The sequence below is a fragment of the Rousettus aegyptiacus genome, unplaced genomic scaffold (genome assembly GCF_014176215.1).
Source record: "Rousettus aegyptiacus isolate mRouAeg1 unplaced genomic scaffold, mRouAeg1.p scaffold_m13_p_6, whole genome shotgun sequence".
Classification (NCBI taxonomy): domain Eukaryota; kingdom Metazoa; phylum Chordata; class Mammalia; order Chiroptera; family Pteropodidae; genus Rousettus; species Rousettus aegyptiacus.
This window is the reverse complement of record NW_023416309.1, coordinates 39,735,837-39,749,812: the sequence shown is the minus strand read 5'-3', so window position 1 is coordinate 39,749,812 and position 13,976 is coordinate 39,735,837. Positions and strand designations below refer to the sequence as shown.

Below are 13,976 nucleotides of genomic sequence, written 5' to 3'. Positions count from 1 at the left end.
TGAGTTTTCTTTCATTGACTTCTATTATTAATAAAAGGTACACTCTTTCTGACCACCTCTTAGCAGAGTGGACATGGAGTGAACAATGAGAGCAATCTCTATCAATTCCTAGGCATAGTAATAATATGGCACTTCTTGGTCCAAAAAGGCCCAAGACAGAGGAAAGTTAGGGAGGATGTAAAGGTTTTGAAATTAGGTAGACAAACCCAATTCCTTTTGGTCCTGCGATCTTAACTATCCACGAAGCAGCCAGGAAAAGAAATATGCTTCTTTCTTAATAAGCAGGAATTTAAATGCATTTGAATTTTGATTTTCAGCTTCATGGTTTCCACAACCTGTCACACATGAATTCCTTGTAATCTAAGGTTTTGTCACTCAACCCCCTACCTAGCTTCAGGGGAGAGAAAGAAAGGCTAGATGACTGGAAAGGTGTTTCCAACTAACCTAGAGTTACCCCTACTGTAATCTTTATTTTCGCTGGCTTTTTCTCTTACAAAATGATAAGGCCAACTTCCAGCATATAGAAACTTTTGTGTGCTGAAAGTCATCCACAGAACTGTTGACTGAAAGACACATTTCCCAATTCTACACAAAAAACTGGGAAGTGCTATTCAGACATATTTGTATAGTCAAAGATGTCAGTCTATTTTTTTCCCCAAATGTTTTTATTTTAATTGAGGCAACATTGGTTTATAGCATTATATAAGTTTCAGATGTAAGACATTATGATTTGATTATCTGTATTTATCTAAAGAACATGAAAACACTAAGTCAAAAAGATATATGCACATCTATGTTCATTGCAGCATTATTTACAATAGCCAAGATATGGAAACAACCTAAGAGTTCATTGACCAATGAATAAAGATGTGTTATAAATATATAATGTAATACTATGAAATACTGCCACTTGCGACAATGCAGATGGACCTTGAGGGTATTATGCTAAGGAAATAAGTCAGAGAAAGACAAACATTGTATAATTTCACTCATGTGGAATATTAAGAAAGAAAAGAAACAAATGAACAAGCAAAACGAAACAAAACAAAAAACTCATAGATACAGACAACAGATTGTTGGTTACCAGACATTTCTAAAATGTGAGAGAAGAGACCCATGATGAAGCTTCCTGGCTTTGAGTGTGCAGCTGTGCTTCTGCAGATTCTGGAACATCAGTATCACCACGAAGAGATGCCCATTCAGGACCCCTGAGCCAACAAAGGTGCTCACTACTGCATACAAAGCACTCTTAATGGCTTCATTAGTACACAGGTGACACCTGATGAGCAGGAAAAAATTTACCAAATCCTGGCCAGAGCCATATATTCTTCTGGAACACCATTGTCAATAATGGAAAACACACACTGCAGGAAGTTTTCAAATTACTAAGACCATCATACCATTTCCTCAGCAGCATTCTTTGAGCAAGCCTCTCTGAGTGAGAGAATATGAATTGGTAATGGAATCTGTGCAAGGAAAAATCAACAGAGCACTGGACAAATGGGAGTGGAGACAAGCCCTAAAACTGTAAGACAGCATGGCCATGTCCTCAAACAAGCAAAAGCATAGAAAGAGAAGAAAACAGCTACACAGCAGAATATATAAGTTATAAATATGTGCTAGCCAACAGGAGATAGGAAGCAGTAAAGTATTTGCTTTGCTCTGTCACATGCCACATGTCAGTAACATGAAAATAGCACCAATAATCACTAATGGATAAAACCCCACATATTACAAGAGGATGGGCATTTCATATTGAATACTTGCTTCCTAAGATTACAAAGTTTTAAGATAAAAGAAGCTTTGAGATGATCAGTCTAACTTGCTTGATTTAAAGTTGAGCAAATGGAGGCACAGAGAGACATAATGACCTTCCAATGGCTAGAGAACTAGTAAATGACGGAGCCAAAGTTTGAAGCTATGTCTGTACCATACTGCCTTTTAATGATAATGTGAAACCAGATACTTGTCAAAAGAGCTAAAGAAAGGGAAAAGAAGTAATCTGACAAGCAAAATCTCTTATTATCACTGCCATCATTAAGAGGAGACAAGAAAAACAGGACACAAGGAATAAAATTCTGACACCAAAAGTCTGTAGCAGAACTCCATCGGATGGTTTATTAATCTCCTTTGAGAGTTTTCTCAAAAACAAAAAGGCTCTTCAAGAAACAGTAGTAGCTGAGAATCTTAAAGTACCCAGAAGTGTTAGAATCACTGTACTTGATGAGGATATCTTCTCAGTTCAACTACAGAAGTCCCTGAAGATTCTAAAGCCAATTTCTACAGCAATCACTACATCGGAATCAGACAGTGCACTTTTGTCAGACATTTCTTACCAAATGGGCCAGATCGAATCAACTGTTTTGGAGACTCTAAGTACAGTTCTTCTTACAAGTACAGAGAAAAGCAAAGTGAAAGACTATTAAGAGATTGGAAAATTTCAGTCACCAGATAATTCACGCTCTTTTGTCAGGACTAAGATTCAAGGACCAGGTTGTGTTTCTACTTGCATGTAGACCAGCTAACATTCATTGAACACCTACTGTACAGTAGGCATTGACCTAAATACTTTCTATGTCTTCTTTCATTTAAGCCTCACCTCAATCTATGATGCTGATCTGTTTTTAATGACCATTTTATAGATGAGAAAATGAAACTCAGAGGGGCTAAGTATTATGTCCAAGATTTCACAGCTAGTAGATGTCAGAACCTGGTCTACAGAACAAACAATATACTCAGTATACCTGGATAATTCTAGAACGACATTCTCAAGTACTATAGACCCAAAAAATAGGTATTTGGTCTAGGAAAGTAACCTGGGATTATGTTAAGCGAATCCTTCCTGTAACAAAACATTTTATCTCTTCTTGTTCCTTGCATGTTTCATGTTCTTCCTTTTTCTACAGCAAGGGTTTTTTAATTGAGGTTCCCTGATCCTGTAAGACCCCATAGATATGCTTCAGGGAGTCTGTATAAAGCCATACGTAAGATGTTATAGATATACATATAGACCATCTAGAGGATTTTCATCATATTCTCAAAAGTATTCATGACCCAAAGATTAATTATTGAATTGTACCAATAAAGAAGATCATACAAAGAATAGCAAAATATCATGTGAAGGAAGAGAGAGGCTTATCTCAAGTGAGGAAAATGTCAGCATTCAGAAGACTAAGGAAATAATAAAAAGGAAGCCCCAAAACAGCAGAGATGCTTTGGCTCAGTGATGGTTCAGACAACAAGACTTATTAGACATAGATTTATACAGCAAAAGTTATATTCAATGAGTTTAGAGATGCTTTTCCTCAGCATCTTTCTCTGAAAATGAGCACTTTCGCTATCCACTTGACACTGTGGAGGACCCTAAGGCCACAAAACATAACTCTTGTTTTACTATCCTATCCTCAAGTTTGTCTGCTTCTCATAAGGTAGCAAAAATGAAGACATTAGATTGCTTCAAGGTTGGCAGTCTGTGGCTGCATTTGACACAAGCATTTATACTACTTCCAAGAATCCACAGTTATTAAATTTGTAATTACTGCCTAAATATACCGTACACTTACATTTACTATGCCAATTATGATCACTTTATGACTGATCCAAGTTATATAACACACTAAAGTAACAAACTAAATCTGTAAAAGATGCTTTGAAAGGAGAGGGAGTTTTCTTTTTGCGTATTTCATTTTGTTTCCTATTTCCCAGGTTTCCAAATCCTAAAAGTTTTTCCTCTAAGGCAGAGATGCCTGTGTGAGGGCCCCCAGCCCCAGGCTCTCTCTTGGCCCCACATCTCCCCATCCTGAGGCTTGCCTTCTCTGGGTTCCAGCAGAGGAGATTGTGCCGGCAGCTCAGGGTGGGTGGCTGCTCCGCTAGCTGATTTTGCTTCCCACTGACAGCATGGACCTTTAATTTAGCCCCTGCTATGTCCTAGGGAGGGATGCTGCCTAGATCTGTGTGAGCTCAGCGAGGTCTGCACCAACACAGCTAACCAGCCGGACGCAACCAGTCATGCTGTTTACACCCCTTCTCCTCATAGCACATAGCCTTCATCTGGGCCATGGGAGTCTGCTGACCTAGGGGCCCGCAGGAGAAGAATTCCTTCTACTTTAGCTGGACCATGAATGGAGCTGCAGCCTAAAGATCCTGGGATAAGGCTAGGGAGTATTGGGGAGAATCACATTTTCAGAAGGCCGATAGGGAACTTGGTTATCTTCTATCTAACTCCCTCATTTTACAGAGGAGGAAACAGGCTCAGAGAAAGAGAAAGACCTTCTATTTCTCTCCTTTTTTTTACTTCCCACACTGCCTTCTCTCTGGCTCCATTAGCAAATCGCAAATGAAGACGAGTTGGGCAGGTGCTGGCAATCCTGAGGCCAGGCTCAGGCTCACTGATGAGCTGGGAGTAAGAGAAACCCTCGCGTTGGGTGGGCAGAGGTTAAGCCTGTTTGCACAGTCTCCCGATACTCCAGCTCTCCCAGTTCCTCTCCGGCTTTATTTTGTTCTCGGAGAGCACCGAATTGTCAGCTCTAATCCTTCCGAAAGCGCAGTGTTTTTCAGGCGCTCTGTGTAAGTGAAACCCTAATCCCAAGGAAAACGGGCCACTTAAGCTGCTGGAGCATTAGGCTGCTCTAGGAGCCTGCCCAGGATTTCCTCCCACCCCGCCTGCCAGCCCAGCCGCCACCAGGGAGGAGAAGGGAGGATTCCAGGATGCAGGAGCGCAAAGCCCTCTCAGAAGTGACAATAGTGGCAAGGCTTGCCTCCCAAAGCTCAGGGTTGAAAAAGTGCTGGCATGTTTGTCCTGAGGCTACAGCTAATGTAGACGAAGGAAGGATTCTGATCACCCTGGGGAGGGAGTGGCAGGGTCTTCCTGTGTCACCTTGTGTGGAACAGGCTTTCAGGTCTTGCCTAGGTGGCTTTGAGGCCACGTGGACATTTTCTGAGTCTTTGGTCTCAATGGATACTTGTAACATTCATTGGGACACCACTAATTACAATTTCTGGTTATGCAGAAAAGGTTGGGTTGACTGAATTTACTTTTACTTAGCCAACCATTTTTTTTTTTTTTTTTCAGAGAAAGATAATAGAGTAAACAAGGTTAGTACTGCAGGATCCGCCCTTTGGAGAACTCTCCTTCGGGACAACCCCAAGCATCTTTAACATTTACAGCAGTTAAAAGAATGCCTGTATCCTGCTAATCATGAAAGCAGTGCTCAGTGTTTTTCTACTGGGCAACTCTTTGTTAGCCTGAGTTGGCTACTATATGAGCTTAAAATAAAGATCATTGATTTCTTGAAAATATTTTCACTCATCTTCAAACTGGCCTCTCTCCCTGATCTATAAATGAATTGGTGAGACTGTGCTGTGGAGGACCAAACAGTCTACTTGGCATGCTCGGCCTTTGAATCTCATGGATGGAGAGAAGAAAGGCCCAAGGTAATGGGCCGATTTTTTTTTTTTTTTTTTTTATGCCTACAGCACCTGGTCTTCCTAGGTGGTCTCCCATCCAAATACAAACCAGGCCTGACCCTGCTTAGCTTCCAAGATCAGACATTGGGCTTGTTCAGGGTGGCATGGCTATAGACCATGAACTATGGCTCCACTGGGGCATGAACCCAGGGCCTTCTGTGTGTAAAGCAGACATGCTAACCACTACACTATGGAACCACATCTAATGGGCCAAATTTGAACTCAGTTTAGAAGACCATAGAATTACATCTTTGCTAAGATGCCTGGGAACGTTTCATACCTTCTTTATCTTCCCAATTACTCTCCTCCCCTCTACAGCTCCAATAGCAGCCCAAGGCACCCTGGTGGGGAGGGCTGCTGGGCACAGGCATGGGGGTGGAATTGGGGCTGGAGATTAGGGTGGTACAGATTTCATTCTACTCTCTCTTTTATTTGACTGGGAAGTCCTAGAGTAGATTAATGCCTCATCTTCTCAACATCCTTTTTCTATAGAGCTGGATGAGATAAAGGAGCAAGGGAAAGAGCCCTGATCCAATGACTCCCTAGGCTGTAGGCCCAGGGCACCCACATTATCTATCAATGTCTCATTGCTATGGAAATGCCCCCATAATTAAATCAGAGCTGAGGTCTAGCGGCTAGAGGTCCTTGGGGATGTGGCTGGAGGCCTGGGGATGTGGGGAGGAAGCTAGCCTCTTTCCAGGGGGCCTTCTCAGCTTAAATAAATGGTCTAGGGCCTGGGGGTGCTAAGGAGAAGCCCTGTGGCTGGGTTCGTCCTCCACAGTAAAGGGCTCTCTGACTTGCTGCATGGTGATGTTGCCCTATTCCTTTCCTTTCAAGGTTGGAGAGGAACTCTGATGTCCTAAATTCTTCTAGCTAATCAGGGACTTTGAGCCCGACAGACGAGGCTAGGAGACTCCCAGCCTCCTTCAGAAACATTTCTCAGCCTTTATTGCCTTCTCCTCCCCCAGTGGCTGGCCCAGGGCTAAGCTATTTGTTTTATGGAGGGGAATGCTGTTGGATTGGAAGGGGGTTGTTAACTACAGGAAAGAGGCAGTTCCTGGAGGTCTCAGGACTCCCTGAGTATGGGGAGGAGGGTTTCTCAGGGCCCACACCTCTATCTGCTAAAAGGCCACTTCACTGACCATCCCAGATGTGGGCAAGGAATCTGAGCTTCTAAGAGTTTGCAACCCTTTCTCAGAAGATGAGCCTATACTGCTCTCCCAGGCGTCCAGGAAAGGTTCATGTCTTTCCATGGCCCTTTTCTTTGAACTTTGCCTTACTGCCCACCCCGCACCCCACCCCCACTCTAATTTGCCAGCTTCCAGGAAACCAGCATCTTCTGCTCCCTCTTCCTGCCTTAGGTATACCCCTCTTGGGCAGCACCCACATCTCCTCCTGGTTCTTAGCTATGAATTCCTTCAGAGCTACAGACTCTAGGCATTAAGAGAAATTTCTTCCAAGCTCTTGAATAAAACCACCTTCTCTCCACTAGAGTGGTGAAGCTAAGAAGGTCTTTTTTTTTTTTTACATCATCCTCCCCCCCCCACACACACATATACACACACTGTCCTTTTCACAGTTTCCAATGTTCAGACATTTTTCCAAAGTAAAGAGAAGATTTTCTGCTGAGACTTAGCCGTCTGGGAGTTTGGATAAGCAGGAATCAGGCTCTACTTTCAGGGCTACCTGAGGCTCATCTCTTTTCAAGGCTCCAGCACCCCAAAACAATAAACTATAGAGGTGGTCTTCATTCTTTACTCTTAATTATCTCCATTAGCTCACAATTTTCTGAGCAGTGGTGGGTAAGGAGTATGTGGTATCCAGATCTGTGATAAAACACAAAACTATACTTCTCTTTTATCTTTTTTTTTTTAGCATATTAAACATGCTTATTTTATAGTTGCTTTTGGATTGTTTTATGATCTCCAGTTCTTGGGGGGTGTTAATTGTCCTATTTATTGCTTCTGCCAGCTCTCCCTCATGATAGTTTGTGTTCGTATGAGGTATGTAATTTTTTATAGTGAGCTTATCTTTAGTGGTGAATTTTTTTTTTCCTCTGTGGGAGTTCCAGGTACCCTGGATTGTGGAATGTCTCTACAGAGAAGGTTTGCCCTTGTTCTTGTTGGGGTTTCTGAATGGATTACTATCGTGGACAAATTTTTCTGTAAGTTCTTGGCTGGTGGTTCCTGCCGCGTACTCGTAGTATAATTTGGACTTTGATCAAGGGTCAGGCTTGGGGTCTCCATCTCTCATGGAGATTTTTCTCCCCTCACTTACTTCCCTGGGCCATTGGGATGAAGTTGTGTGTTTCTCTTGCATAAACAGTGTTGTCTGCTCTGTTCCTGGCTTTATGCAGGGTAATACTCTGTTCTAGCTTCCTGCTTCTCTTGGACCCAAGGTCATGTCTCCTGTCTCGTGTGTTAAAACCCCAGCTTCCCCTAGCTAGGGTTTACCTCCAGTGTAATACCAGCAGTTTCTCATATACGGCTCTGGATTTGAGCTTCCCTCTATTTCTGGCACCAGAGAGCGAAGTTTGGTTGTGTTTTAACAATTCTTGTTGTTATACTTTACCCAGCTATGTTTTGGTGAGTTTCACCTGCCTTGTTTCTAGACCTCAGTCTCATTCCTCCATTAGTTCTCTGGGACTAAAGTGCAGGTGGGGAGAGCCACACTTCACAACGCTCTCCCAGTGTCTGGCAGTGATTCCCACTAGCGGCCAGTGAAGCCCGCACAGTGGAGCAGCTCCGGGGACCGGTGTATTCCTCGGCTTCTAGATGGAGCATGAAGAGCCTCTGCACAATCTCTAACTTCCTCCAGCACCATCTTGCTCCATTCAGGCTCCAGGGTAGGGAACCTCCTCTCACCTTCATGGTGGACTTTCATCAGGTCAAGGGACTCTCTCAATGCTCAGAAGCATCTCCAAGAGACTTTGGGAATCCCAAAACTAGTAGTCATCGTCTCCTCCCAGCTCAACATTAATGCCAGTGTCCCCCCATGTTCCTCTATGGCTGCAGACCCGGCCAGGCACAGGAAGGGAGGGGTTGAGGTGAGAAGGTCATGGGGAAGAGAGGCTCTTTTCTACCAGGGAGACTTGAAGGAATGAAGGCACCAACTCACAGTCAGAGCCAGAGTCCTCACTGAAGAGGCCCTGACCCAGAGGTCCCTGGGACTACTAAGGCCTTAATAGCAGCCCTCTGTGGGGTCCTTTGACGGGTACCAGACATAGCCAGCTAACCTGAGGAAGCCTGGGGCCACGGTGCCCCTAGCCCATTCTCTCATCTAGCTGGTCCCTTTTTCCTTATCACTTAGGAGCAACTGGGCTCCGTTCCAGACCAGCAGCCTAGAGCAGTGGGCTGGAGAGAAGGGATGTCGCTGAGCTAGAGCAGCCCAGTGGCGGAAGGGAAAGTGGGTGATAAATTTAAATAACCAGCTTGACTTGGCAGCTTGCTGAGTTGTGATGCAGTGAAATTAAAATCTCGGCAGAACTTGCAAACACTACCCAGAGAAATCGGTCTCTCTCCTTGATTTTGTGATGGCAGGTGGGGAGGGGAGGCTATCAGGCTGAGCCCCAGCCTTTGGCAGCCACCCTTGCTTGCAATGTGATTAGCTGTGTCCTGGCCCACTGGGCCCCACACTCCCCTCCACACAATAGTCCAAGCTCCTCTCTCCTCTCAGTCCTGACCTTGTGGAACAGTTGTATCAAGTGGCTGGTGAAGTTTGAAATCAGCCTCCGGTGCCAGGAGGTGGCAGGAATATCAATAAGGTCAGCTCTTAAAGTTGGGCTAGGACATTTCTGGACCAGTTTCCTCAGGACTCATCCTGGAGGTTTGCAGCCTCAGCTGCCTGTCCTCTGGGAAGAAGATGAGCTGGGTGCCTGAGATACGGGGGATGAAGAAGGCTCCTTGAACACCTCGGTACACCCAAGCCAGGCTGTGGGCACTGGATGACCCCTCCCTGCAACCCTCTCATTTGAGCACATATCTGGCCAGAATCACCTGCCTGAAAGGGCCTCCCCTTTTCTTTCTCCACCAAAGAAAGCCCTTTATATTTTCCAACAAAATCAGCTTTTTAAGAATCTTTGAGGAGAATTTCTACAAATATACCAAAAGACTCTCCCACACCCCAGCCATGCTCGGAGACTGGTTCTCTCAGATGCCCATATTTTTCTAGAAGAACTCTTGTATATCTGCTCTCTTTACATCACTGCTCACTGCTCCCCACAAAGCCATGTGGCCTGGAGGCCAACATGCTGGACCCGCTCCTGAGATGGCCCATGAAGCCTCTAGGCACTGCCCCGTTTCTCACCTTGACAGTACCTCCAGCAACTTCTGTTTGTCCCCATAATAAACACATCATGAATCATTCATCTTTAATAGATTATGCAAATTAGGAGGACATAAAATCAACAGAGATCAATAACTGCAGCCGTTTAATTGCCAGCAAAAACATTTTAAGAATGAGCAGCCCTTTCTCGGGTAATGGCACCATTCATCCAAACGTTGGATCTTGGCCTAAGTGTAGGAAAATCATTCCCTGCCCCCAGCCCTTCCCACCTCCCCTCCCCCACCTCTCCACACACTTCTCTTTTTGGTAATTTCCAGTTTCTGAGCGAGTTTCCCCGTCATTACCACTGGTGAACAGCTCCGAATGTTAATGGTTCTGCTTTTGTTACTCCTCGCTTGATTGAAATGTCGCATACAGATTGAGATGTTAGTGCTAACTTGCCACCTGGGAATGTCAAGCTGGGTCTGAAATGAACTTTTCTCACACTTGGATCCAGATGGATCAGCCGGAGATGTTCCCAGGCTGAGCTGGGACCGTTCCAGGGCCATAGCAGGGAGGCGGGTGGGGGAGGCTCAAGGTGGAAGGACTTTTCTGTACCAACCCAAGTTCTCCTGCAGCAGGAGCCCTGCCCCAAAGTTCCATCTCTCCACCCCAGAAAGTTCCATCTCTCTGCTCCCGAAAGCTCCTGCCTTCTGGACCATGGCCCTGGGCCCAGGGAAGCACAGCTGGGATTAGAGGAAAGTCTACTGGGCTCTCTTTTACCTTTGGGAAGTGATCATTGTCACTCTCAGCAGATCAAGAGAAAAGTGGCCTGGCCTGAGCCATCTCTCTGCCTTGGGTCAGAATACCCAGCAGCTCAGAGAGCTTCTGAGTTGGCTTAAGGAGGGCTCATGTCAAGAGCCAGTTGCTAATAGGCTGTGTCTTCGTCCGGTTAAGGTTGTCACTCCCAAAAGCCCATCCATACAGTTCTCTGACACTTCCAGGACTCGGTCTCTTATTGTTTAGCCAAATAGCTCAACTCTGTCTAGCTAGAAACAGCTGTGCCAGGACACACCTTAGGGAGAACCTGGGAAAGCTAACAGGGCTCTACCAAGCCCTGCCAGGTGGAGGCTAAGTGGCGACTTGCAGCCCACCTCAGGCCTCAGCTGTACTCAGATTAGCTGCACGTCAGAACTGGACCCCTGTCCTACAGCAGGGCTAGGCCTGCTCCCTGTCTTTGCCACCAACTGTGATGCTAGCTGCTTGCAGCCCTGCTGCCAGGTCCCTAGGCCGCCTCCGCTCGCCTTGCTCGGCAGGTAACGCCTCAGTGTCTCCCAATCCCCACCGAGACCCTTCTCAATCAGTCTCCCAAGGAACAAACGGCACATTGGCTTTAGTGTTTCCAGAATAATTAGGTGAATTTTAATAACACCTCAATGTGTGTCTCTCCCACTTGGGCACTTCCCTGGCCTGGAAACCCTTCTGCAATGCCAGGCGCCTTCCACAGCTGGCAGCTCTGAGGCCTAGAGCTTCATCTGCTGGGCCCCTCACTGTGTCACACTTCGGCCTCCTTCCACTCCAGCTGCCTCTGCTGCTCCTAATCAATGGGAGCCCCTGGATTTGGTGGCCCTTACTCCTGTGGGACAGGCCTGACCCTGTCTGCCTTGAAATCAAGCCTTAGTCTCTGTGATTTCTCTAGGAAGCAGGAGAAAGGCTGAGATAATTGTGCTTATCTATAACCACAGAGTTGGATGCCATGTCCTGAAGCCCAAAGCCACAGTGATCCAGGCTGACCAGAGGGAGAAGCAAGCAGGTTCCCAGCAGCCTTGGGGAAACAAGGGCATGGAGGCTGGACACTGGGCTCTCATGCTCTCTTCTCGCCATCCTGGCCTATTTACCCTCTGCTTTTTCTTACACCAGTCCTAGCAAGAGGCTTATAATTCTGGGCACCTTGGTGGAGGCAAGTAATGAAAGGCAAGGAGAGAGGCAAGAGGATGGGCAGAAAGAGCCACCGACAACAGCTCCCTTTTCAGGCTGAAGCACGCAGAGACCCTGATCACATTTTTCCCTCTTCACATCTATACACATCTATTCAGGAAGCACCCTGGATTTTGGAGGCTCACTCTCTCTACAGATATCATGGCAGGGGGCCCACTTGTCACACTAGGCCCCAGATGGCATGGGCTGAGGCGCCCCCACCAAAAGCTGTGCCCCCACCCTCCTGGAAGCCCCCTTACCAGTCACAACGGGGTATGTCTGCGTGCCTGACACGTTGCTGCCCAGCTCGGGGTTGGTGGATGCAGATAGACTCGATTTGACTTCATCAAGCCCAGGGGTCAGGGCTGGGAGGGAGTACTCGTTCCCCTGGGAGGAGAGAGAAAAGCGACAGCTCTCTATTGATGCGCACACGCGGAGAAAGGGCTCGGTGTGCAGATGGGGAGGAGGACCGAGGAGCGCTCCCAGACGGGGTAGAAGGAGACAGGAGACGGCCAGGCAGAGGGAGGGCAGAGTGGGAGGGGCAGGCTCAACGAATGATGGAGAGTTTTGTGTGGGTGGGGGCAGACCTGACTTGTGAAGCTGAGGTGCAGCCTATACATTATCGGTGGTTATCCCAGTACCCTTTACATTTCTGTAGCAGTTCCTGCCTCAGAAGCCCCAAAGGTGAAGTGTAGCAGCCAGGATCCCCCTGCTGAGAGGCAAGGGGTGTTTTAAGGAACCCCTGGGGTCGAGAGCCTTGGGGAAGAACGATAGACCATGACATGATGGCAGAAGCCGTAGCTGGGGGAAGGGCCTAGTGGGGCCTCTAGCCTGGCACTGCTGGGCTGGCTGAAAGGGTGCTGGCGCCCCTTTTTTAAAAACAAACAAAGACAGCCCCATGGGCCCCTCGCTCTCTGCCTGTGCACTGGGGTATGAAATTGGGGAGGGGGAGAGTCCACATGGCTAACAGAAGGGTGGGAGGGGGCCAGTCATTGACTCTGAAAGGGTGTCCTGCCCGAAACACTCTGGTAATTGCCTTTTTATTGCAGCCACCGCCAAGCCAGACCCCAGAGCTGGGCAGGCCAGGAGCCTGCACAAAGCAGGAAAAGTTGCTCTGATTAATATTACGTTAAATTAAAACTGATTTTCTGCTCTTTCGGGTTCGTTTTTTTCCCTTCCGCTTCCTGGCCCCCCCAGAGGACCCCCTCCCCTCCCTGGCTGGACGGGATTGCCTCGTCATTTCCAATTCCTTCTCGTATTGATCTTCCTGTAGAAATCAGTTTTGTAATTAGCTGCAAATTAGGCCTTCTACTGGGGGTGAAGCTGCCCCCTGATTTATCACCAGAGTAATTCGCTGTGATCGGAGAGAAATTAAAATGAACTCAATTAGGCTTCGGATTTGCTTTATGGGCCCTGCTCCGAGTTTCAGGGGGAAAAATGACTGTGCTGGTGTTTAATAGTCTAATGAAAGTAAATAAAGGTTATTCATTGTAATACAGCCGGGGACTCAGGGAGGGTGCACCGAGCTGCCCGCCTCGGCCGGCTCCTCCTTTGTTGGTTTATGGCTCAGGGCACCTTAAAAAGACTTTTGATTTTTGTTTTATGAAGACAAACAGCTTATAGGATAAAAGGACGGGCGGAGAAAAAGGCGAGTGGCTGTGAGCTGTCGAGTCCTAGAGTGGAACTGTGCTGTGTGGAGCCAGCGGGGCCGTGCTGGTGCGCGTGTGCGCGTGTGTGCACGCGCCCATGCATGTGTGCTAGCGAAGCGTGTGGTTGGTGTGGCTGTGGGCCTGGCCTGGGTCATATGTGCAGGAGAAATGGGCGTGCGCTCTCATGTTCGAGCATGTGCACTGCGGGCTGCACTGAGGTGTGGGTAGACGTGAGTGCCGGAGGGTGCCGAGCTGGTGGTCTGGGGGAGATGCCGTGAGTACGGGCTGTGGCAGGGAGGGAGCAGCTGGGTGGCGGCGGCAAGGAAACGTGTGCACACGGTAAGTGTGACGAGTCAGGAGATATGTTTCTGTGTTGTGTATCGTGCAAGCGTGCTGTGGGCTGTGTCCCATGCTGTGTGTTCTGCACTATTCAGCATCTGCAGGAAGTACTGGGTATGAGGTGTAGGCTGTCAGCCTGCCTGGGGTCACACTGGACAGCGAGATTAGGGAGCAAGGGGCAGACACAGCTGAGCAAGAAGAGTGCCACAGGCTTACACAGACTTTCTGTAGGACCCTGGGGCATTTAGGCAAGGGACACAGCGAGAGGACATTTCTGAGTAC

At 47.1% G+C, this 13,976-nt stretch overlaps 1 protein-coding gene and 1 pseudogene across 6 annotated transcripts in view; both read right to left on the bottom strand.

The window, feature by feature from the left end:
* PAX2 (paired box 2) overlaps window positions 1–13,976 on the bottom strand; it is an 89,092-nt gene that overhangs the window by 7,818 nt on the left and 67,298 nt on the right. For 5 of the 6 annotated variants that reach the window (XM_036222203.1, XM_016120063.2, XM_016120065.2 and 2 more), the window contains one exon: window positions 11,967–12,093. In XM_036222203.1, the coding sequence (XP_036078096.1) occupies window positions 11,967–12,093 (127 nt within the window). Of the gene's footprint in view, window positions 1–11,128; window positions 11,327–11,966; window positions 12,094–13,976 lie in introns of those variants that run through there. The other variant, XM_036222204.1, reaches the window with a different exon arrangement.
* On the bottom strand, window positions 5,467–5,582 carry LOC118604149 (annotated as a pseudogene).